The sequence below is a fragment of the Anabas testudineus genome, chromosome 24, assembly GCF_900324465.2.
Source record: "Anabas testudineus chromosome 24, fAnaTes1.2, whole genome shotgun sequence".
Lineage (NCBI taxonomy): Eukaryota > Metazoa > Chordata > Actinopteri > Anabantiformes > Anabantidae > Anabas > Anabas testudineus.
Window position 1 is genome coordinate 10,036,017 of NC_046632.1, and position 23,808 is coordinate 10,059,824.

Consider the following 23,808-nt stretch of genomic DNA (forward strand, 5'->3'; position numbering starts at 1 on the left):
TGTATTAGAATATATTGAACGTATTATTTACTATTATTAGTCATTATTCATACGTATAAGCCTAAATGAGTTATGTAAAAGAAGCACTTAAGTCACTTAAACATTAAAGTAATAAAATATATACAGTAAACGTGTGTGAAATAATAAAATCTAAAGCGATAAAGGTGATGACATCAACGCTGGTAGTTTCCCCGACTCACCTCAGGGGGGAGCTCTAACTTATCTGTCTGCCTCTTACTGTGCTACTGTCAATGAATGTACACGGCTAGCTAGCTGGTAGCTTTGGCAATGTAGTCATTATCAGAATGATATCCCAGCGGGACACAGGGGAACTTGCTCGGTTTTATACTGTTACGGATCCTAAAAAGCACAACAAAGGTTATACTGTATACAAAGTCACAGCAAGGGTAAGTGGACGGAGGTTAGGCAAACTGACAGCTAGCTAGCCTAAAGCTAAGTGTGAGTAGTTAGCTAGTGTGTAGCTTGAACTGTGCTAGCAAATATGATGCAAACACAAGTAACATTACAAAACCTCTTTTGATTAGCTGACAGCGATGGCAGCTTTTGTGGACGTTACAGATGTAGCAGACAGACAGATTCAGGCGTGGGTGTCTTTAAAATCTATTTGTTAACACCCTACTGGGTTGTGTACTTGCTAACTTAGCTTGTTAGCCATTGTGTTTTAATCCGGGCCAAATGCTGTGTTAAATGCTTTAGAGTTAACTAGCCCGCTATGATATGACACGATAGATGCCCATCAAGGTTATCCTTATCAAGGAGAAAATGTCAAGGATTTAAAACAAAAGAAAAATCTCTCTTCAGATTAACATGACAGCAAGTGGGGTCATGAACAGTTTTTGAGGCAAGTTTCTTGGAGTAATGCTGTGAGTGTAGTGAGTCAGATCCGCTATTAACTAGATATAACCGACAGCCTCAGTGAATAGAAATCTCAATCACTCTCTAATAATATAATTCAAACAAAATCCACCTGTATGTTTGGAGAGCTAGGCTCTAATTTGTAAGTATTGACTCCTGTACCCATTAATAATATAATATATAACAACTCACAGAGGAAGGCACAGAAAAATATGTGAAAGAGAAACATCTAATTATTCACCCACCCTGTCAGACCTTCAGTCACCAGGGTGTTCAATGATAGTTATGGATACAGTGGCTGGTTTAGAAAGATCGGAAAAGGATAAGCTGAGTCTGTTTGCCTCTGCCTGCCTACCATTCTGCTTGTTATGAATGTTGGTGATGTCTCGTAACACTCAAGACTTCCGTCACTCACTTCATAATGCACTCATTGTCACACTCAGAGCTGTGTTTCTGCTCATACTAGTCACAGCTCTGCAAGAACACTTCTGCAACAGCAGCTCTGACATCTTATACTGTACACTTAGGAATACACTCTCATGGGATTTCTTAAGTCTTGAGCTGTTGTGTCCCTTTTTTTTACATAGATAATCTCCAGGAAGAACCCAGAGGATGTCCAAGAGGTAAGACATGAAATCCTTATTTCTTAATAGCGTCTTTGTGTGGTAGTTCGAATAGTTTAGAGGTATTTTCTTCAAGCTGATCAAGACCTCGCGAGATTATTTAATTACACATTTAAACATGTTCAGTTTTTCTGTATTTGTTTTAAGAATCTACATATATACCATGACAGAGGTACACTTGTGGTAAAACTATATGAGTTGTATGTGGCTGTAGGCCCCTATCTTTGTTGTTACTTTTTGTAAAGAATGATTCATATTTGTGAAATGTTGAAATAAAACTAAAAAAAAGGTCAGTAATCACAAAGGGTTTCTCTTTTGCACACACTGATTAATTTTGTTTTTGTACATTGCGAGCTCGCTCTCTCTCTTTCAGTACTGAAGCTTCTATTGTCCTCCAACTAAATATTAAGGAATGCCTGTCATAAAGTCCAGTTTTTCACTCCAAGAAATATTTTTTCTCACAACTTCAGTCAACTATGTTGTCTTCTAAACAGTGTACAGTGTAATTTTACTATGCCTCCTTCTCACTGTAGTAAAAACACATACAGCGCATACTCTCTTACATTGGGCAATGCAGTCTAGCATGGGACCAGTGCTAATGCAATGGGCATGATGTCAATTACTGCATGTGCCCCTAAGAGACAGAGCAAAAGATGCTTTGCCTGGAAACACACTTACTACCATTGCTGAGTGCTGCTCCTGTTTGGGAGTGGTTCTCAGCCTAGTTTGTCCTGAATCAAAAAAGTAAGAAAACCAGCCTTGTATATCAACAGTAGGCCACTGTGGAATGACTTCATTCAGGTTTGTGTGTTAATGTTGTGGCTTCTATTTGCAGATTTGTTGCTGTAGATGGTGAAAAGATGTGGACTTTAAGTTGTTATTTGAGTTAGATTAATGCATGTCTTGCTGGAGCATTAAATTCATTGTACTGTCAGAGTATGGAGAGCTATTAAATATTTGAAATGTTTGTTATCCTGAACACGACATAATGAATATGTGCATTATTTAAAAAATATTTGATAGTTTATGTTCTGCACCTTTCTATTGAAGATTGGTTTTACAAGTACAAAATCAGGTTACTTCTTCGAGCAGTGTTTGGTAAACAAAATGTCTATGATGCATTTTGTGAAGCCTCATAAATGTTTAAAGTCCTCCCTTAACACAGACATCTGTCTTCATTAATCTCCCCTGTAACTCTTTCTGTAGATAACAGTATGGAAGAGATACAGTGATTTCAGGAAGCTTCATCAGAATCTCTGGCAGCTGCACAAGAATGTATGTAGCCAGTCAGAGTTGTTTCCTCCCTTTGCCAAGGCCAAAGTCTTTGGTAAGAACCTTTTTTTGTGTTTTTTTTAAATACATTTGCCCTGATAAAGCTATATAGACCAAACCCTCTTACCTGAAATGGTTGATCACTTACTGTGTGTGTGTCTTCATTTGATTTTATGTATTTATCTATTTATATAGGTCGCTTTGATGACTCAGTGATTGAACAAAGAAGACAGTGCTCCGAGGATCTATTACAGTTCTCTGCTAATATCCCTGCTCTCTATGGTAGTCAGCACATTCAGGATTTTTTCAAGGTAAAAATATATCAGGACGCATACACAAATGCAGACGGACAGTATGAATACTGTAGTGTGTTTAATGTTTTTCCAGGGAGGTGAGGTCCACGACGGCTCAGAGCTCATTGGACCAGCTGAGCCTTTTTCTGACTTCCTGGTCGACAGTTTATCAGATTGCAGCTCTGATGGTGGGGTAACACACAATAATTAATAATCACAAAAATAGCATTTCTTTTAATTCACTGTGACTATAAATTCAAACTTGCTCAGAGATGCGTGGACATGTTTTACAGTTCAAAGAGACATCAGTGGTGGAGATGATTTGACTATCACATCTGAGTATGGAGGTAGAGTATTTTTACACACCAAAATAACTTAATGTCAATCGGACCATTATAACGAACGAGCCTCAATTAACTAAGCAACTACTGAAGCATGTATGTACAGTAGGTATTTATCTTTCTGTACTGACCTTAGCATTCTACCCTCTCCAGGTCCATCTAGTGACAGTGACCTGACGTCCCTCGCTGTGGATACAGACTCTTTAGCAGAGCTGGATGATGGCATGGCCTCAGGCCGCACCTCCCCAAACCAGCCACTGGGGGGAGTCACCAACATTAGCAGTAGCTGCAGCCCTCGCTTACCTTCTCTGCATGAACGCCGTACCTCATCTCCTGTACCAGTCCCTGCCTCTTCAGCTCCTAACCCAGAGGTCATCAGGCCAGGCCGAGCACCAGTCTTCTCAAGCAATCTTAAGAAAGGCAGTGGTGGCAACCCAAAGGACATAAAGTCAGATTACCTGGACAAAGCCAGTGAACTTATCTGTTTGGCTGTGCAGAAGGAAAAAGAGCAAGACTACCAGGCAGCTTTTTCCTACTATCGCAGTGGTGTGGACCTGCTGCTGCAAGGAGTGCAAGGTCAGTGTGGTCAGGAGATGGTTAACTTTCCTGAGCAGTCAGTAACGTCCACATGGACAGTTGGTTAATCAACTTCAGAGGAAAGGACAGTCGAGGCCCCTTTTGCCTAGTAAAGCCATTAAAAGTTAAATGCTTGGATGCGTGAACTTGTTTTTATGAATAGTGTTATTCTGTAAGCATCCACCCTGCTTAAGTGTCTGTGAACCAGACACAGACACCCTGAGCACAACATTTGCTTTTGGTGGTTGAGCTTGGCCTCGCTTTGCAAGAGTAAAATGTAAAAGCCATTTTCGTTGTTCTGTGTTGTCACAATAACAACAAAATGTTTTGCACATAAACAAAATACTAGTACAGAAATGTTGCAGTACTAAAAAAACGGTTTGTTAAAAAAAAAAAAGTGAAATGAAACTGAAACCCCTATCTCAGGTGAGTCCAGTCCCACGAAACGAGAGGCAGTGAAGAAGAAGACTGCAGAGTATCTGATGCGTGCAGAACAGATATCCAGTCAGCATCTGAGAAGCAACATGGGTCAAGGTTCGACACAGACAGTGGTGAGTGGGAGTTTGACAAATGCTAAATTATGTTTTATATACATACAAGAGTCCTCAAAGCAATTCATTTATGAAATGTTTTTCCCCAAGGTTTTGGGGGCACAGTGCTGCCCTTCCACCAGCAGAGGAGGACAACATAGTCCATCTGAGGAGCTGAGAGCTTACAGGGTGCTGGGGGTCATAGATAAGGTCAGTCTATCAAGAATTTTGTGTCAGTTTGTCTTTTTTGTACAAACTGAATATGTATGCAACAAAACACTTTGTTTCATTTATGTCAGAATTTTCTTGTAAAATGAAATTAAATATGGAAGAAGAGAATTGTTGAAAATGAAACAGTAACCTAACAGAATATTTATGATCAGGTCCAGCATTCATTCATCTATATAATCATGTCCTACACCTAGAATATGGATGGTATTTATCTCTAAATTCCTCCCTGTGTCCTTTCCTTCTTCAACAGTCACTTTTATCTGAAGCAATAAAAGTAATAGATTTACTGGATGGTATGGTAAGAGCTGAGTGTGTGTGTATGTTTAGCATCACCACAAGGTCAGTTTAGGTTTCCAGTCCTTTCAACCAGCTGCCGGTGTAGCAACTTCACCACTCAGCCATGAAATGGCTTGGCAAGCAGCTCAGAGAGCGACACACAACATTGAATCAATGATGCTCATCCTCACACACACAGACACACACAACCCCAAGGAAAATGTTGACACAATACCAACATGTGTTACTCTACGGATGTGCTCGCAGAAATCTACAATATGTTAGAACCAAATCAGACACACTGCAGTTTTTTGTGGCAATAAGTGGAAAGTAAGCTCTCCAGAAATGTTGCTGCTTTCCTCCTCTTTCTCTTCCTCCTCCTCCTTCTTCCTCCTTTCACTGTTAATGGGGACAGAGGGGACAGATGGAGAGAGCTCCTCACCCTACTGCTCCCCCTGCCCCTCTTCTCCACCTCCCCCTTCCCTGATGTTTGTGTCTTAATTATATTAGCGCCCTGGCTAGCACTGCCACTCTGTTTACTCACAGCTCCATTCATATCCATTTAGCCTGCACCTGTTTGGTCCCAGCCAGGGTCACATGGAGAGAACTCACTCACAAAACATACGCAAGCACAACACTACGCACAAACACACATCAGGTCACACACATATGCTCAAGCTCTCCCCTGAGACTGTGAAGGAGCAATGGAGATGTCATAGAGAAAAGGAGGGTTGACAGCAAGCAATAAAGATATAAGGGACAAAAGGAGAGACTGAGAGAAAAAGTAAAGGAAAGTGATTTTAGAGATTGTATGAGTTTCAAGTACAGATGGGAGGAAGGTGGCCATTTGCAGATGGCACTGCTAGCAATTACTGTGTCTGTTATGACACATTGCATGGCTCTGTGGTGACATATTTATCAAGGAGCACATGGGCTCCAAATTTGAAAAAGATTCAGATCACAGGAAAGAAAGTTCTGCATCTTGTGTATGGACATAAATAAGCATTACTGGCGTTAAGGCTACATTCAATTTTCTTAATTAATTGGTGAAAGAAGGAATTGACCCAGGTATAATCTATTTATAAAAACGTGTCTGTTTTGTTTAGTCTTCATAGTTATTTAGCATTTTGCCCCTTTGTGTTATTACACTGCCGACGTTGCTTATTTTGGGTTTGGTGAACATGGTTGGTTGTGTTAATGCCAATTTTTCTAGTATAATTTAGGGGCCTACATTTGTCTTGCAATGACCCTTATGTGTGCCCTGACCTGGTCACTGAAAAACACTGCTCTGGAGGACATAACCACTACATCATCTTAGGCTATCTGTCTGTCTTATACATTGCAATTAATAGCACTATTCCATCACAGGTTCTTTTGGTCGTGGACAAGAGAACACAAGAGACGTTCATCCTGAAAGTAAGTGTGTGTGTGTGTGTGTGTGTGTGTGTGTGTGTGTGTGTGTGTGTGTGTGTGTGTGTGTGTGTGTGCATCCCGCATCCTTGTCCTCCTGACTGTAAGTGTGAAGTGTGCCAGAAGCCCCTGTGTGTGACCAGTGTAATTGATTCTAATGGGCCTGTCCCTGTCAGCTCCTCTGCTCTCAGGTGTGAGACGTGTGCCAGATGCCAACGCACAGCGCAGGCACAAATGACTACACACACGTACACTCACACACGGCTACATACACACTCTCAGCCAATGTGAACTTTTCTTGTAGCGCTGACAGATTTGTGTGGCTGTTTTAAAGTCACGCGCTGTATGTGGCTTGATGAATCCAGTGACTTTGGGTAGCCATGGGGCATAGCTGGCACTTTGTTAATGGGAGGTTTCTCCTTCGCCACAATCCCTTCCTCATTTTTTTTACACCTTAGTCTTCACACAACCTAAATGCTCACCTTCCCCGTTCCTCCCCTGTCTGTGCCCTCCTTATTTGGGTTAATTTTACTTTTCTGACCTTGTCATTAAATGTGCTTTTTTTGTGCTTCCTTTTACTTAAATTATTCACCTTTGTCTCTCTTCCCTCCTTTCTAATTGCAGGGTCTGAGAAGGAGCAGTGACTGTGGTCGAACTAAGAGGACCATCATGCCTCATTCCGTGCCCCACATGGTGCAGCTGAGGAAGTTCATTGTCTCTGAAGACACCATTTTCCTTCTGCTGCAGTATGCTGAAGGTAAGAAACACCTCTTACGTTCAAATCCAGTTTTATCTTCCCTCTGTTGTCTTCTTTACTACCAACTGTCTTTTCTGGCACTTCACCTGATTCCTCTTTCTCTTGTCTCTCACCCGTTTCTCTGCCCTTGTTCCAGACAGATGTTTGATAGAGATGAGTGTGTGTCACAGGTCATTATTTTGAATACCAGGTGGCAACATGCTTCATTAGCTATGCCAACACCTGGGCCTCCTTACATCCCACTCACTCTAGGATTTGTGTGTAGATCATGTGTGTGGGTGAGGGTGTACAATGAAATACAGCCGTATTTTTAATGCTCTGTAACCTATTCAATCTGGCATACTCCATAACCAACCTAAGCTTAGTGGACAGTATTGAATATCGCATTGGGTTGTTCAGCATGATCTGAAAAATGCCAAAAAATACATCGTTTTAGCACTGTTACATCTCAGGTCTAATTTATAAAGTCCAGGGTTGCTCCTTATGCGTGTATAGTATACTGTTAACAGCTGATGAGTTGAATGAGGATAGACAGGCAGGCAGAGGGAGGCAGTGACCTGAGTGACATTGGACAAAACAACATGTGGATGGTTTTACTTTCAAAGCCACTGAGCTACCCTGCTATCATTATCATCACTGTGAACTCCCTATTCATTCTCGTCACACACAACAGATGCTGGCTTCCAATTGTTCACACTACAGCTGTGTGTATTCATGTATGTGTGTCTCTGTGTAAGACACAGAGAAGTCATAATGCTAACATTACACTAGAAACCTAAAACATAGACCTACCCATTTAGCAAAATTGGTTTCTGTTTTTATTGTTTTTATTGTTTAGCTTGGTTACTACAGTAAATAGTCCCATTAAGGAGCTTTATATAGCAGACTAAGAATTGAAAAGTCTATTTGTGGTTTTTTTGTGAAATTGTTCTAATGTGTAATGTACAAAATGTGAGACACCTGCCTCAGACATATGGATACTTACTACCTCTATAGGCTCCCAAGCATGCCCAGTTTATGTGGCAATTCCTTTGTGGTTCTTTGATCAATTACTGTGTTATTGGTATTAAACACCGCTAAAGTGTTAGCAACTGAAATGGTTATGCTCATGCATTTTTCTGCATTAGAGGACCCTATGTCATAGTCTTGTCTTAACACCTTCACATTTCAGTTGATATTAAATGATATGGTTCATTTTAATCACATATTGAATCGTATTTAATGCATTCTGAAAACACTGGTTATTCCAAAGTAATTTCATTCTATGGCAAAGGATGTGTAATGTTCACCACTTATTTCCAGTCCGTCATTCCTCCTCTAGAGGTCTCTGCTGTACATGCATATTTTCCGTATTATTGAAAGCCTCCTGTTTTTGCTCTATTTCTTGCTTCTTCAGGCGGCAAGCTGTGGTCTCACATTGGAAAGTACCTGCGTAATTCCAGCCCAGAGGAGAGCTTTGACATTCCTTTCATCCAGAAAAGCCACACAGCAGCGGTACACTCTCCACAGCACACTGTTTCACAGCTGGATGTAGGTTCAGCCAGTTCTGGTTCAGGGCCTGTTACTGGTTCTGATTTTGTCTCAGGGCTGCAAAAGAAAGGAGAAACCGTCATTGCGTCTCCTCTTAAAAGTGTTCTCCCCCCTAGGCTTGTTGAACAACTTGGGGCCCAGTCAGACTCTGGAGCCACCTCTGAGGAAGAGTGCACAAATAGTTATTTAACACTTTGCAATGAGTATGAACAAGAGAAAGTAGAACCAGATGCACTAGAGGAGGAAGAAGAAAAGAGTGAACAGGAAATGCTGTCATTGGAAGTACCCGTGCTAACCACCACTTCCTCGCGTAGCCGCTCACTGCTGAGCAATGACAGCCTCTCCTCACCAATCAGCTCTCAGGAACTTGGCTTCTTCACTGAGTCATCTGACAAAAGTGGCCACACCTATGACAATGAGCAATACTGTGGCGAGACACAGGACAACAGCGAAGTCTTCAGTCCTTTACCGTCCCCTGCTGCGCCTCTGTCTCTGGACCAATCCAAACACACGCCAATGGAATTTTTCAGAATTGACAGCAAAGACAGTGCAAGCGAGGTGACCTGCCTGGCCGTAGCAGAGCAGCGCCCCCCTCATAAGCAAAATAAGCAGGTTCCCATATTTTCCACATCTGACCTGGGCTCGGATGTCACAGAGGATCTTCCAGAGCTGGCTCAGGAGGTCAAAGGCCACAGCTCAGAGGTTTGGGGGTTAGACTGTAGTGATAAAGGCTCCAATGAATCAGTACCAGTCATCTCATTTAAAGAGGCAGTAGTGGAGGACGAGGGTCACCCACCTGACCTTTTGGTTAATCTTCCTGTAATGAGCGGGACTGTAGACTCTTTGCAGGAGGAATTAGAGACTTCAGGAGTTAGTCTGGGCCTTGAGGCCACAGCTTCTCCTCAGAAGCTTATCCAGCCTGATGTTTTACAGCTTCACAGTCAGCCTGAGGAAGAAGAGCAGGAGCCATTGGAGCAAGAGCTTTCCTCTTTATGTACAGCCTCTGCAACCTGTGATATCAGTGCTGCATCTTCCTCTCCCTTCAACTCACTGTGGGATGACTACAGCATGGCATTTGGACAAGATGCCTCTGACAAAATGGTTGCTGACCTTGAATGCCAAAATAATGACCTCCCCCCTGAAGTAGGCACTCCAGATACTGGCGGGCATAGTGAGAAACTAGATGGCAGTACAAGAGTAAGCACAGACTTGGGCCCAGACTCCAGTGGCAACAACACAGGCTCTAATCTAGCCACAAATGGGACTGAGGCCTGTGAGGTGGTTGCAAATTTATTAGGTCTTGATGGTAACTCATTAGGGGGCATTAGTAATGCAGGTGCCATTGAATTTGATAAAGAAGTATCACGGCTGTTCTCAGAGCTGGACGAGCTGTCGTTGGCTGTGTCCCAAGTTCATATCCCAGAGGAGTTTGTGCGATGCTGGGCTGTGGAGATGGTGACAGCCCTCGATTCCCTGCACCAAGAGGGAATCATCTGTCGAGACCTAAACCCCAACAACATCCTTCTTGACCACCAAGGTATGATATCCATTAATACATTTCACGACACAGTGGTTCCTTAAAAATCTCTCATTATTGATATTTTACAAGCTTTTCTATAGCTTATACTAGGTCGGGGTTTAGCCATTCTGGGTCCTAAAAAAAATCACATCTTTCTAAAGCTGCAGTATTATTTGGGTGAAATTTATTCTGACAAAAAACAGGTCTGCATCTTTTCTTATTATTTTCACAAGTCACTAGTATTTACTGCTTACACTAAGAGAGTCTCTTCGTCTGTCCACCTGATCTAATCTGTTTACCAAAACGAAGGCTCTTCCAGAAGGTAAAGTGTTGTTTTACCAGGAGGTCACAGATTCCCCCTCAACTTCTTCTTTTGTCGTCCTGCAATCATCTCTCTCCACCTCGTTATCAACAAGCGTCTAATTAGCTGAGTGGCTGTTTTCGTCTCCCTGGTGGTAATTATTGTTCTAAAGGGCCCATCAACGGCCTAGTGTGGTGCATCAGTCTGACTAGCCCAGGCTAATGGCCACGGCTACCTAATGACACCATTAGTTCTAATGATAGCGTTAACGGGTAGTCGCTAAACAGGAGTAATCGTTGAGGCTGTGTGCTTGAAAAGCTTGCAGAGGGATGTAGAGAGGCAGAAAGAAACAGAGGAAGGAAGTGCTAAAGGTGAGTAAACAGTTTGAAAAGTAGAGTGTCGAAGTGACACTTGACTGTGGGGTTGACAAGAGGCAGAGCGTTCGATGGATGTTTCACACTTAGGTTTTGAGCTGAACACTTGCTTTTCCTCTCTCTTTTAGGTCATGTTCAGATTACCTACTTTTGTAGCTGGAGTGACGTGGAGGATTGCTGTGACAAAGAGGCCATCGCCAACATGTACTGTGCACCAGGTAAAATCTACACACACATCATAATACACTTAATCTTTGTTTTTCTAAGGTTACGTGTTTTATGTGTGTGTGTGTCTGCCTGTCCGTAGGGGTTTGTGTTGGGTTAATTCTATGCAGGCATGCAGGACCATAAGTAGGCCACTTTCCCATGATCACAAAACCTTCATTCATAGCCAGACGTGAATAAACAATGGAAGTGTACACAGACTAATCACAAGAGTAGAAAACATATGAACATTCAATCTTTTTCACTGTTAGACTGATAGAAATTCTTATGCAAAGGTGCTCTTGTTGTTCTGTGTGGCGAAAGGCAGCACGTGTAAATAACACATACTGTATATGTACAATGTGGCAGTGTTTTTTACATTTATACCAGCAGTTACATTGGTTTACATCTAGAGAATGAATTGGGACCTCACGTTTGCTTGTGCAGAGAGAAATGTGTTGTAGTTCTTTTGCTGTCCTGTAGAGCATGCTGTTGTGCAGCAGTGAAACAGTTCGTTGCCCTCAGCTGGCTTGTGGCAGCTCTGACATGCTGTTAAAAGCTGCCTAAAACAAACTGCTGCTAGACTATAGCACCATGTCCCTACTTAGCACTTCTGTGTGTGGCCTGTGTGTGTGTGTGTGTGTGTCTGTGTTTGTGTCTGTGTTTGTTTGTTTATATACATGCTCATGCATTTGACATCTATGGGTGGATAACTTTTACAATATGTTGCTTCAAACATATGGCTTCACACTTGGGCTGTTGTATGGATTGACAGATGTGTAATCTGTTTAATGACATCTTTCTTAAATATGCACAGCGCATAACTGTTCCCTGAAAACACTGAAACACACTCTGAGACATACACAATTACTGACACACACACACTCACTCACTCTTCCACACACTTTATATTAAGCTATGCTCTCATATTCATCCCCTCTCTCTGAATCCAGAAAGGTCACTTCAGATTTAAATCCTTCTTGTGTCTGGATCGTACAGTATGACACTGTTGTAATAAATCTGAAAGCAACAAATGCTCTGTGTAATATCCAAAGTGTGCATTTTTATTCCCTTAGCAACAGCTTGTTTAAAAGCCTACTAATGGAAATAGAAGCACACCGAGGCATATGTAACAGCAACAGATGACCTAAAGACACAGGAGTAAAGCTCAGCACAAGGAGTTCTATGCATAATGTATTTGGAAATCTAAATGCTAAGCTTAGACATGGTCACCACTTAATTTATTATTTAATTAATTTAATCATGTTCTTGTTGGAAGCAGTGAGAGATTTTACTTTGATAAATGTGTAGGTCAGTACATTTGGATTTTGACAAAGTACATGTTTGGCATATAGTGGGTTAATAAAACATTGGTAAGTCATTTTCTGACATGCAAGTAATTATTGTTTTCATCATTAGATAACTTCAGATAATATCCATGATCCATATTGTCTCATATTTCCTATTTTTTCAACATTTGGATCACTTAAATTAAAAGCAGATTTAAACTTCAACTTTTTAATTGTACATTGGTCAGTTGACTCAACTTAAAGATTTAGAGATATTTCACAGTTAAGTTTGCTAGAAGAGTAACTGAGGAAAAGGCAAAGGGAGAAGAAGTGAGCAAATGAATGTGAATGCACACGTGATGGATAACAGCGATAAACTGAGCTGGAACTGAACTGACCTCAGCACAGGCGTGAAAGGTCCTCTTAGTTAAAGGACCATGTGGATCAGGGGATGTAATACATAATAGCAGCCAACAGAGGGTGCGTTATGCTATTGTTGAGCAAAAAGACAAACACTTTCACATAATGACTATCTCACAGACAACTTTCTCACTATTTTTTGTTTCTCATTCTGTTCACCCTTTTGTGGCTGCTATTACAAAGTGAAGTCAGTCACTTATTTTTCTTTCTTGTATTTACACCAATGTAGATCCCTAGATTTATTTATTTAGATGTGTGTGTGAATTCACACACACACAAAACCGGTTAGTAACTGTGTGTCTCTGGTGCCCTTGTTATGCATTGCTGTTTATCCAGACGGGGTCAGCTCTAGCGACGGCTTCATTCCTGATGACAGATTTATGACTGTTTGCCAGAAAGCTAGCAGGGGGCCTGCTGCGACCGTATGTGCGCGTGTGAGTGTCTGTGTAAGAAGGAGGGAACATGTTTTTAAAACGCACACATTCACACCCAAAAAACACGGGAGTGGACTCGGAAAATACAGCGAGGGGGTATTAATCTGTTTATTCTGCACTTCAGCTTATTTACTTTCTCACCATTCCATCATTACCAATAAACATCAGATGGCTAATGTTTTGTTATTTAATAAGAAAAAATAAAAAAACAAGCTGTTGAGTGGCACTGTAACTCAGCCTTAGTTGAGCAGAAATGGAAATTGTTTCGTTCCATAGAGAGGGAAGCAAGGCCAAAACCAATTGTCTTCAATGTCTAAGAAAAGGGAAATGTAATATTCTTCCTCTCTGAGGTAACTGAGATAAGTCTGTTATAGAGGACCAAACATTATTGTGTGTGTTTTTCTGTTTCTTTTTCCTTTTACCTGCTGAGCTTATGATTTAATGGAAGATAACGTTCACTTCCCCTTTTGACATTGAGGTGTCATCTCATTGTTTTGAAAAGCTTTTCAAGGAACAAATTGTACCCTGGGCAAACTTCTGCTTATATTATTTGAATATATTTGCAGGCACTGAAGATGAGGCATGGGTTTGCATTAGCTTTGTTTTGAATATATAATTCAGTTCGTTCAACAGAGCTCACACAAGACACGTTCACAGTCTTGGAACATCATTCAACAGTCTCTCCTTACTTCCTACCTGCACACACTTCACTTCCTCTTTCAACAATGACTGTCAGTTAGGTTTTTAGGGAAGTTGATCTGAGAGGAGAAGAGAGAAAGTTCCTTATGGCCCCCAGAAGGGAGGAGATGAAGTGTGATTAAGATACAAAGCAGGAGGGAACTGCATTGTTGAGGGGAAAGGGAAGAAGAGGGCATGAGGTGAGCTCACTGTATTGTTGTACTGGTGTATCTGGCCTCCTCAGTATCCTTTTAGTTTTCTTTGAATTCTCATGATTAGTTTGAGAGTTTTTCATGTGCTGTTCAAGAAAGAAAATACCAGGTTAGTGATCAAATTTGAATATTTACCCACTGCAGTACTCTCTAACAGTGGGCTTTGAATGACCCATGGCCTGTGGATGCAGCTAATTCTCCCTTCCCATCCTCTTTCTCTCTATCTCCCTTTCTCCCTGCCTCTCTCTGACAGAGCGGTAAGTGTAGCCAGCTCCACTGTACTCTCCCTGCAGCTCCTTAGACATTAATCCATTGTGATGACATCGACCTTGCTCTGAGACGTGTGTATGTGTGTGTGTGTGTCCAGTATCTCCCCTCCAGCTCCTAACTACGCAGGTATCACTAGTCCATTCAATGACGATCTTCTCTCCTTGGTTGTCAAAACAGTAGTCCTGGGGAGCCCTGGAGACTGGTTGCTCAGTTGGCTGTAGGTTCATGTGTGTATGTGTCTTGTGTATAGGAAACATGCAAGTCGTATCATAGCCCTCTCTAACCTTGGCTGCAAGAGAGCTGCATGGGCCTCTGGAGTTCCCAGCAGCCTCCAGGACATGAGGGGTCTTTGTCTCTTATGTTCCCCCAGCTGAGGAGCTTGGTCTCTGGGCACACACTGCCGTGACCCTGGGTCCCAGCCCTCTGGGTGACCAGACCCCTCCCTCTGGAGAGAGCAGAGTGGAGGGAAACTGAGTGGCACAAGAGGCCATCTGGTACCCAGTGGAGCTAGCGCACACATACATACACTCCCACTGACTCTGATCCACTTTTGACTTTAGCAAACAAGTATCACTTTTGGTTATTATGTCTTACTTAAATGTACACTGTGAGTTTCAAAGCCTTCCATCGAGCTTGCTGTCACACTGGTTGTTCGTCCAAATCCCATCAAATTTGTCCATGAGCTTAAATTTAAGCATAAGAATGAATTGGAAACAAATTCTGATAAATAAATACTCATGTCATTTAAAAATGTAAACATGTGACTGCAACTACTTAATGAATTGGTTGCTTTAGTTATCATATGTTTTTGAACCTCTTTAGATTGTTGAATGGGCAAAACAAGACATTTGATAAAAGACTATTTTCTTACATTTTCAAACTAAACAAGTAATAATTAACAAAGAAAGCACATAATGAGTCAGTAATGAAAATAATCATTAGTGCAGCACTAGTAGTCTACACCATTTCCAGTGCAGCTGTAAAGAAAACTCAACAAAAATGTTGGACTATTTGTTCTTGCATTACTGCTTTTACATTTCTTGGTGAGTACGTGTGTGTGTGTGCGCGTGTGTGTGTGTTGTATCCATGTGTGTTTGTGTTTGAGGTCAGGTCATGCAGATGGTGTGAAGTTACAGCACAGACGGTTTCCTCAATTTAACTGCTTTTTTATTATGCAAATCACCCTTTTATGAGACACACACTTGTTTGTGTGTGTGCGACTGTGTCCATGCTTTTGTAAGAAATTCAAGATGTCATTCAGTGTAAATGCGAGACGCATAAAATATCTTGTAAGCTTAAGATCAAAAAATGATTCTGGTCGTATCTGTTTGATTATCTTCTTATTATACATCTATGACTAGTTGATTATTTTTGTCTGTGTTCCTATCCGACATATAAACTGTTCTTCTGCTTCTTAATTTATAAAAATCCTGTGTATTCCTCTTTTTTGCTTTTGTTTCAGAGGTGGGAGGTATCAGCGAGGAGACCGCAGCATGTGATTGGTGGAGTTTGGGCGCCATCCTGTTCGAGCTCCTGACTGGCATGGTGAGTCAAAAAGTATTTTAAAAAATGTTATCTTTGTTGCTAAGGTGTTATGGGATGTCTGTAGGTGTCTTGGCTTTCAACTCTCTCACACTCTTTATGGTTCTGCCAGGTGGTGTGTGATTCCGTGCGCGTGTCTGTATGTGTTGGACTAGGTGGAGTTAGTTGTTTGTGGTGTGTGTGTGTCTATGTGTGTGAGGTGCGTCTTGGCTCCCATCTCTTACTCTGGTTCTCGGGGAGTGCCAGGGGTGTCGGTGTGACTTTCTCCCCCAGCCTGTGCTCCATCTGCTGGGCCAGGGGTCAGCTCTCTGCGGGCTTCTTTGCTGGCTCCTGGAGCAGCGCTGGGCTCAGAGCACACTGACCTCAGATCGGCGTGGAAGGTGAAGACTGGGGCAGCTCTCAAGGTGCCTGAACTGGTCCAGGATCAGGGACTTCTTTCAAGACAGGCTTGGGAGGAGAGGGGCATCTCAATGCCTTTTGTTTGCAAAACAGCAGATACATATTCACCTGCTTTACATGTATGCAAACATATACACATGCTAATTATGACTTGCTGTTCTCTTGGAGGACATATACGCACACATAGATACCCAGTGCAGGTGCACATTATTCCTTCAATTTTTCATTGGCTATTAAATTTGAATAAATTCTAACTGATTGCTAGTGGGTATATTTTCTTATCAGCCATCGGTTGTTCCCCTCAATGGCCCAAACATGAGTTGGGGTGTTAGTATTATTATGTTGAACATTACACACCCACTTACCTGGGGAAAAAAACTGAGTTACACAGATGTCTCCTTTGATGATTATGTCTGGGTACGGTTCTGGCAAGGATACACACACACAGGCACACATAGTGTCTCTTGATCCTTGCAGGATAAGATCTTGCCTCGGGCAGTCTTGACTGTGGCTAGGAACCCAGCCAGAACTCCTGCAGCATGTATCAGGAGAGAGGGAGAGAGGCAACCGACCTAACTGATGGAAAAAACATACAGGGTCCTCCCCAACACAAACAGTTTATAGCTGTCTTTTGCTAAATGAGTTGTTATAATTTGTAGGTGTAGATTCACTGAAGGATATGCTGTGGCCACATACAGTGATTACAGTTATTATTGATAATTACATTAACAATAGAAGTGTATTCAATGATTATAAAAGCACTTGCAGGTCGCATGCTCCCTTTCTTGGAATAGTTTTACTTCATGATTTTTTGTGTAAGTGCAAACATTTCCTGTTAACTACATTTCTGTTTGACCAGGTCTAGTTTGACTTTGAAAAACAAACGACTTTATATTAACCTCTGATTAACTGTTGGTCCTTCCAGTAAGCTGTTTAAACCAAGAACAAACCAACCGAAAACAACGTGTTTTTCCATGTCATTCTTGACACACAGCAGTTCCAAGAAAGAGCAACAGCGGTGAAATGATGCTCATGTTGTAGTTGGTGCGATCAGTGTTGTTTCAGGTGCTCGGGCACTTTGGTCTCCTCCTATTTGTCTAGTCCCCATGCTCTCACACTGACCTAGGCACTGCGGGTGTCAGAATATCTGTCCCCTCAGCTCTCAGTACGTCACATTTTCTTTGTTTTAATTTGATAGTTATCTGCCTCTCTTCTTTCCACCCCTCCTTCCCTGTGCCTAGTCTCTGCTGCGGTGCCATCCAGCAGGAATCGGTCGCCACACAGCTCTCAACATCCCTGAGTCTGTTTCAGAGGAGGCCAGATCTCTGCTGGAGCAGGTGAGAGTCTAGTGTGCTACTTGTTACTTTTGTTGTATAAAATTCAGTGTTTTGTATCTATTGAATGTAAATGAATTATTAATTATTTCTTTCAAAGGTCAAATGCAAGTAATGTATAGTAATTATAATAATAGTGATTCAGCGGTTACATTAATTGCTTCATGGTTTGTTGTTAATTGGCATTTTTTTCCAGACAAACTGCTGCACAATAAAAAAAAAATGGGGAGGGGGGGGTAAATATAATAAATGTAATGGGTAGTTACATGAGCAACAACAGTCACTGTGGTTCGGCATCAGCAGAGAATCCAACAACATTCACAATTTAAGATTTATTTGTCAAATACAAATTGGGCAATGTAACTATCAGTAAAATGGGAATCAGTTCTGCTACATAGACTATGCAAATTATTAAAAAATAAACAAAGATATAAAGGAAAAACAAAATAGTTAAGATAGTAAGGAAAATAAACTGAGAGGTATATACAGTTATAACTATAAACACAATAAATAGAAATATACATATACACAGGAGTGTGTAAGGAAAAGAGTGTGGTGTGCAAAGAAGCAGTACAATATTGTCTTTTGTTACCTAGCAGCAATAAAAACAGGAAGTGTTGTGTGCAGGTGACAATGCCAGGTATCTAAATAAAATGGATCTGTATATTGAGTTAAGAGACTAAATTAGAGTTCAGGAGCCTGATGGCCTGAGGGAAAAAAGCTCCTCCTAAGTCTCACAGTGTTGGCCATCAGACTACAGAAGCGCTTACCAGATGGTAACTGGATAAACGGACAGTTGCAGGGGTGTTGTGAGTCCTTTATGATTTTAACAGCTCTGTTTTTGCAGCGTTTGAGGAAGATGTCCTGCAGATGGGGTAGAGCAGTCCCTGAAATGCACATCATATTTACTATTTGATTGATAAATGATCTGGCATGAACTACAGTATCGATAATTAATCACCAAAGACACTACAAAAATCTAAATCACTTTGACTGCTTTTAAAGATTTAGCAAAATAGAATTTATGTGACATATAACAGTATATTATTATGCATAACACTTCATGGCTAATTGCAAATCCTCAAAACTGGAACTCTTTAGATGGGTTTTAATATGGTTAGTCTGGATTTATCTCAGCTTAATCTAGATCAATTCATGTGATCAATCCGATACTCATTAGTCTTTACACTCATAGATAGATTCTGAACCTTTTGGTTATTTTGTGGTCTGTCACATTCTTATTTAGCAGTTTCTGCACTTTAAATATGTACACCTTAGCTCACTGTGTGATACATTATTCTATGACAGTGTGTAATTAATATTTTCTCTCTGTTTGTCTGTCTTGTCTAATTATGAAGTTGCTCCAGTACAACCCAATGGAAAGACTGGGGGCTGGAGTGGGAGGCGTGGATGATATCAAATCCCACCCTTTCTTTGCCAGAGTGGACTGGCCCAAATAGATGCTGTGCACTGTGCAGTTGAGGAAACCAGAGTTGCACACTGGGAAACGGACTATGCCGAATGAACTCCTCAGACTTAAATAGAAATACAGCAAATCCAGATTATGCATTTCTGCACACTTCTCCCATTTTGTGCGTGGCCACTGTGCACGTGTTTGATTTACAGTTTGCCGTCAGTAGTATTACCTTCCTTGTCCAACGCTCATTTGTTTATCTCATAAAGGGTTTACTGTGTAACCTTCTTGTGCAGGGAACACTTAACACGTGTGGTGCAATAATTTATACAGTAAGTGCTTGTGCTGAGTGACGATTCACTACACTTTTGATGCTTTTACACTCTTCATACAGTAGCTATGAGCCAACATGATGACTGAGAGTGACAGGTGACATTTTTGTGTCCTGATTCATTGATGTATGATCAGTTCAAACTGACGCAAACTCAAGTCATATTTTCTAAACATCCATGTGCAATAGTGGTTTTTGACACTTATAACACTTTCATCATTACTCACGGAGCCCATCGAGATTACACTGAGACAGGTTGTGCTTTGTGTTTGATGCTGGGGTTGTGTTGTTGCACAAATTGAGAACCAGATAAGATGTTTCATTTCATACTACTTTTACTGCCAACCAGCCCACATACGGTAACAGGGAAGGACTCTATGCACATTGAATGAACAAAAATATTCTCAGTTAGGAGATCAGGAAGGTAGAACTTTTGTTATTGAGTGAAGAACTTAACTATTTTCAAAATGAATAATTTAATATCTTATTGCTGCAAGTAGGGCCAGTTAAACCAATTACGTCTTCTTCCTGTGTGTACAGTGAGAGGTTGTCATTCAAAAGGAAAAAGCTTGAACCACAGTTTTGAAACCAGCCCTTTTACATATTGTAGGTGTTTTTTTTATGAATATCAGACAACACTGCATTTTGTGCATGTAGGAATATGATTTGTGTAATATATTTATTCATTGAAAAATCTATTGATAATAATGTGTCTTGTCAAAAATAAAAAAAACCTTTAGCATGTTGTGCTAACTAAAATGTACACCCATCAGCCACTGCCTCATCAGTCAAATCCTTTCAGTTCTTTTTTTAAACACATCCACTAACTTGCCTCACAGATTTTTTAGTAATGCTAATTTTATAACATCCATAACGACTAAATGATATGATGAACATATTCTTGTTTGCATTATATGCCATATATCACGTCTTGCATTATCAAAATAGACTTTTAGAAATACTGGAGCATATATCAAAATGTATCTTAATATGTGTCTGAAATAACACTCATAATCGCTGCACAGTAGCTGCACTTTTACGCCACTTGTACTTCACTGATACATATTGACGAACAGGTCCTGTAACTTATGACATCTATTCATCCTTTTTACTAAACCCAAACACGGTGAGATTGGATTTTTTTTTTTTCTGATTGCTGTTGAATGCTCACTCTAGTCTGTATGTCTATTCTGGTCTGTCAGTGCTCTGTGGAAAACAATAAACATACTTGGATGAGTACATGAACAGTATGTTGCCTTTTTTTTTTTAATATATGTACACTGATACTCTCTGTACAAGGAGCTGGGATTGTGTTCTGATGCTTTAGCCTCTCTGTTATCAGCTGGACTGATGATGCTCCTAGAAAGCCGCTGTCACTCATGCTAAGTGTCACCGTGACCGTAATACGAGACAGCACACACACACACACACACACTCATTGATACACTCGGACTCTTCTGGGTTCAGTTGTAGTTTTTCTGCTTTGTTGCAACTACACTCACTTTGCTGAGTATTTAGACCCCTTTAGTTTTGGACATTTTATTCTGTCAGATGTATTGATAAGATGTCAAATTTGTTCCACCACACAACACTTAATAACTGATAATCAAAAACATACTGTATGATCGTGATGATTGGGCATGGTCTACTCTTCCCAAGGTTGGTAGTTCTGTTCCCAGTTCCTCGTGGCCATATTTCAAAGTCACCAAACCCCATGATCAATAAAGTAGTAAAAATTTATAAATTAGAGCTGATTTTCCTGTTGTTAAACTGACTTAACTTAAAAGTCTTAACTGAATGTGCACTAATTCTGTGTTACCTGAAGTGACACATGCTCTTCTAGACACACACGGGGTCAGAGAAGTTGTTAATGGTGTCGGGGTGTTTTCTCCTGTGTCGGCCTCTTTGCCACAGGGTCAAGAGTGTGGGCTGATTAGTGCCTGTCATAAGACCTGTCTCTCATTACACACACACTCAGGGCAAGAGGTTCGCTCCAGCTCAGAGAAGAAACCTGTCAATCTTACTCACTGTGGATGTGAGATGTGCCTCCGGTGTGTTCACATAAGCCGCAGACTCCCTCAAAGCACATTTTACGCTGCTACATAAAGAATTTCTTCCGCTAATGGTTCATATATGTATGACATTGTCAAAGGGTATTAATTAGGCTTCTAATATGTATTTTGTCGTATATAATATTGTTCCCCTGCCTGTACACTGTTCAATAGCTACTTTATACTTCTTCAGACACTTTAATGTTTAATTTTGATTGAACAAAATGTAACAGCACTTTTTCCACCACTCTCTGTCCGTTTGACTCCTCACACACAAAGTACGAAGGTGCATGTGTTTCACATGTGTGGGTATGTCTTTGTGTGCACAAAGCCACAGGGAAGGATCCGTCTGGTCAGAGGCAAGATTAAGAGGACGTGCCAAGGACTTCCATGATGCAATACAGTTCTCGCACTCAAAGCCCTGAAAGCGTCACCCAGGCCTGCAGGCTGAATTGACCCCTGAACCCTTTCTGCAACTTCCTGGACCTCCCTCTCTTTCTCTCTCTGTCTCTCTCTGATTCTGTGGTCTTTTCCCACCTCTGTCTCTCTCTCTCTCCTCACATGCACCCCCTCCTCTCAGCTCTCACACCCATCGCTTTCACGAAGAGGCACCAGCGAGAAGGCAGCAGCCAAATGGCCCGCCCTCTGCTTCATATTGCTGGTGGTCAGGTTTTGTTTTTGTCTTTGACGGTTTGACTTTCGTTCACAAAGCCCAGGAGGACTCCTGCAGCCCAGGGACAGACATGCACACTCGCTCACACACACACACACACTTGCGCCAAGCTGAAGAGTTCTGCTCTGAGACCTCGGGCATCTTCTCCAGCTTCTGTCAGAGCCATGCTGTCATTACGAAGAGACACAATGCCTCCTCATTACCGACCCCCTCCTCCCCCAAATACACACACACATCCTTACCGCTGCACACACACACACAAGCTGCACAGTCAGAAAGATCACATGGGAGAGGTGCAGGTGAGCTACATCCTAAAGCAGGTAAAGATGTACTAAAATTTAAAGAATGATTTATTTCATTTCCTGTGATAATTTCTTTTAATCTTGAAAAAGTTGTTCTATTTGCTAATTTGAACGAATCCTTGTGTTTAACATTTAACCAATTATATAAAAAGTTGTCACTTTGTTTAGATTGATGCACACCTTTAGTTTTTTAACTTCTGTATTTTGATGTTATGTCTTAAAATCTAACACTGGAATGCTCATGCAGTTAGAACTGGTTGGTTCTTTGCATTTAAATTCAACAAATTCAGGTATGCATGTTTGTTCTTCTGTGTAAAGCAAACAGCAGCAGCTGTCATCATTTTCAGATAAGATCACGACCAAAACCCACAAAATCATCACTAGGTCACCACCCACAGCATAAATCTGTCATAAAATCTCCAGATATACACCAGATATATCCAATTATGCTAAACAAGCACCTACAAAGTGACTTTTATTGTATCTACAATATCGTCTCAGGTTTCTCTGAATGAGATTCAGATAATAACAAACACTACTGTTAAAAAATAAAAGTACCACACATGTCAGCGAGGATCATCAGGTCTGGATAAAAATAAAGGTCTAATTAAATCTCCTCTTGGTCTGACTTTAATTAACTGCTGTAATACTACTTGTCAACGTGGGGTCACTGCCCTCACGCCTTGGGCTGTCTCATGCCTTGATCTGAACTGATAGTACAAAGCAGCTTTGTCACTTACCGCAGCTCCTCCACTAGATAGAAAAAAATGAATACATGAAAAAACATGTGATATAAGTAGAAAAGACATGGTTCATGTGTAGCCACAGAAACGGTTTAAGATAATATCTTTAAGCACAACCATAAAATTAACCACAGATTGGCCTTAAGGGTTTAATGATCTTACAAATAGGTCATTGACCCACAGTGTGCTGGTGCAGTGATTCTCCATTAGCCTCGTGCCCCCCACACTGGGGTGCTCTGCTTTCCCGCCTGCAAATACAAAGATGTCACTGAGAGGTCACCAACAGCAGAGTAGGTCCTTAAGGTCACATGAAGTCACCCTAAAAATATTGTGACCTTTAACCCTTAAATAAATGTGTCAATTCCTTTAGAGAAAGAATGAGAACTTCACTGTAAACAAATCAATTACATGTCTGGGTTGTTTTTCTTAAAATATATTTAGAAACTTTAATGATTAGAACAAAAATAATATTTGTTTTCATTTTAATGTCGAATCTACTGACCAACATGAAAACTGTGCATTGTCCAAACAACTAAAGAAGTCAAAGAAATAACTGAAAGGAAAAATAAATGCATAAAAACAACAACTTGCTGCATTATTAAG

At 41.0% G+C, this 23,808-nt stretch overlaps 1 protein-coding gene across 1 annotated transcript; it reads left to right on the forward strand.

Moving 5' to 3' along the window:
• Window positions 1-220: 220 nt before the first annotated feature.
• Window positions 221-19,989, forward strand: rps6kc1 (ribosomal protein S6 kinase polypeptide 1). Its single transcript, XM_026341269.1, has 16 exons — window positions 221-407; window positions 1,464-1,499; window positions 2,706-2,826; window positions 2,967-3,082; window positions 3,159-3,252; window positions 3,358-3,411; window positions 3,559-3,981; window positions 4,408-4,532; window positions 4,623-4,721; window positions 6,387-6,434; window positions 7,053-7,185; window positions 8,582-10,252; window positions 11,038-11,127; window positions 15,879-15,961; window positions 17,599-17,694; window positions 19,050-19,989. The coding sequence occupies exons 1-16, from the start codon at window positions 306-308 to the stop codon at window positions 19,149-19,151; spliced, it is 3,393 nt and encodes a 1,130-aa protein (XP_026197054.1). The 5' UTR covers window positions 221-305; the 3' UTR covers window positions 19,152-19,989.
• The last annotated feature ends 3,819 nt before the right edge of the window (window positions 19,990-23,808 follow it).